General features: G+C 37.5%; 1 protein-coding gene across 1 annotated transcript in view; it reads left to right on the forward strand.

Moving 5' to 3' along the window:
* The first annotated feature begins 252 nt into the window (after positions 1-252).
* LOC134851957 (carboxylic ester hydrolase-like) overlaps positions 253-1,852 on the forward strand; it is a 2,058-nt gene continuing 458 nt past the window's right edge. The window contains exons 1-2 of the mRNA XM_063868231.1: positions 253-1,026; positions 1,373-1,781. Of these exons, the coding sequence (XP_063724301.1) occupies positions 399-1,026; positions 1,373-1,781 (1,037 nt within the window). The 5' untranslated portion in view covers positions 253-398. The remainder of the gene's footprint in view (positions 1,027-1,372; positions 1,782-1,852) is intronic.

Consider the following 1,852-nt stretch of genomic DNA (forward strand, 5'->3'; position numbering starts at 1 on the left):
CATGAATGAAACCTTGCAAAAAAATTTCAGGCTAATTTTTTGGCTGGGTGTGGTGTTCCATTTAATGTTGATTAATTTCCTAGCCATTGTTAGCTGGTACAATATGTTTTTGTTCAGGCATTTTCTTCGTGGCGCCAACCTTCATGTATTAAGCTATAATCATTAAACGAAGCTTGATCATTAAAAGTCTGTGATACCTAAATTTGCACACTAAAACGTAAAAGTAAAGAGCTCAAAAGGTTGAATAAACTATAGATAACTAATCTACCATGTTAAACATATCTGTTTCTGGTTGGGTTTAACTTGATATTTAAGTTCCACAGCTACAGCTTCGAATTTTTGCAGTTTTCTTCGTTATAAAAGTTATATAAAATAAATATCCTATTCTAGCTTAAAAAATGTCAAATTTGGAACCAATCGGATGTTTAACCATTGACACATCAGTCGGAAAAATTACTGGTGATGTTTTGGAGTTACCGAATGGCAAACAAGTAGCCAGATTTCTAGGAATTCCATTCGCCAAGCAACCTGTAGGCGATCTTAGATTCGAACCCTTGCAACTTTTAGACGGTAAAATAGATACCGATGAAGGTCCCTTCATTGCCATCAAAAAAGGACCTTCTGCTTTTCAAGCTCAAGATAGCTATCTAGCGACACCTTTTCCTATGTCCGAAGAATGTATACATATGGGTATTTGGGTACCTCTGAACGGCGAAATCCAAAATGAGCCTGGAAAGATTCTGGACCAAAAACTGCCAGTGATGTTTAATATCCACGGAGGTGCTTTTGTACTTGGAAGCGGAGATGAAGCCTGTTATGACATGACTCATTTTGCAGCTAATCATAACGCCATTGGAGTTAGTTTTAACTACAGGCTGAATTTTTTCGGGTTCATTAGTATTCCGGGGGCTATCGCGGAAAACCTGGGGTTGCTGGATCAGTTGTTTGCCCTGAAGTGGACACATGAAAATATCGGAAGTTTCGGAGGGGACCAAAATAATATTACGCTGTTCGGATGTTCCGCTGGTAAGTAAACATTTTTTTTATGTAAATAATTTTCAAATAACACTTTTCCAATATCTGGATGTAAAGTTTTCCATAGTTTGTGTCTGAAACAGATATGATACTGTCAGCAAAAGTTCCTTTTAAAAATTGGGTCATGGTGGGAGAGTTCAGCTATGGGCAGAAGGAGTTAAAATCCTTTCCGCAACAAATAGCCCCCCGACTTTCACTACTTTTATTTTTGGCTGAAAATAATTGGCGTGATCATTATAGCTTAACAAGAAAAATTGTTCAAAAAAGTCAGTGGAGCAATTATTTTGTGTTTTGAAAGTCTGAAAATTTATGTTTCTTCAGCAATTTTTCTTTTCAGGTGGTGCCAGTGTGCATTTCCACATGGCGAATGCGGAAAGTACCCCCTACTTCAAAAGGGGCATCGCAATCAGCGGAGTGCTGAACAAAGAATGGTGTTTGACATCTCGGGCCGAACAGAAGAAAAAAGTGACCAAACTTCTTAACAAACTGGGATGTCCAAAAAGTTCAACCAATGAACAAAAGAAACAGTTTTTGAAATCAGTCACAGCTGAACAAATTGTGAATTGTTATCCAACTGAACTTAGCTTGACTGGTTTGCAGTTTGGACCTGTAGATGTGTTTGAAAGTGATAATATATCACGTGACTTCATTTCCAAGAAACCGTTTCTGATTGGAATATGTGTAGATGAAGCTACTATGTTCGCAGATGTCATGTTTGTTAGAAAGGATACAACATCGCAAACAAAGTTAGTTCAAGGTTTTTGTCTTAAGGTATCAGCGTCTGTAAAATAATGTATTCTGCCAGATAACTCAGTTG

The sequence above is a fragment of the Symsagittifera roscoffensis genome, chromosome 7 (assembly GCF_963678635.1).
Source record: "Symsagittifera roscoffensis chromosome 7, txSymRosc1.1, whole genome shotgun sequence".
NCBI classification, from domain to species: domain Eukaryota; kingdom Metazoa; phylum Xenacoelomorpha; order Acoela; family Convolutidae; genus Symsagittifera; species Symsagittifera roscoffensis.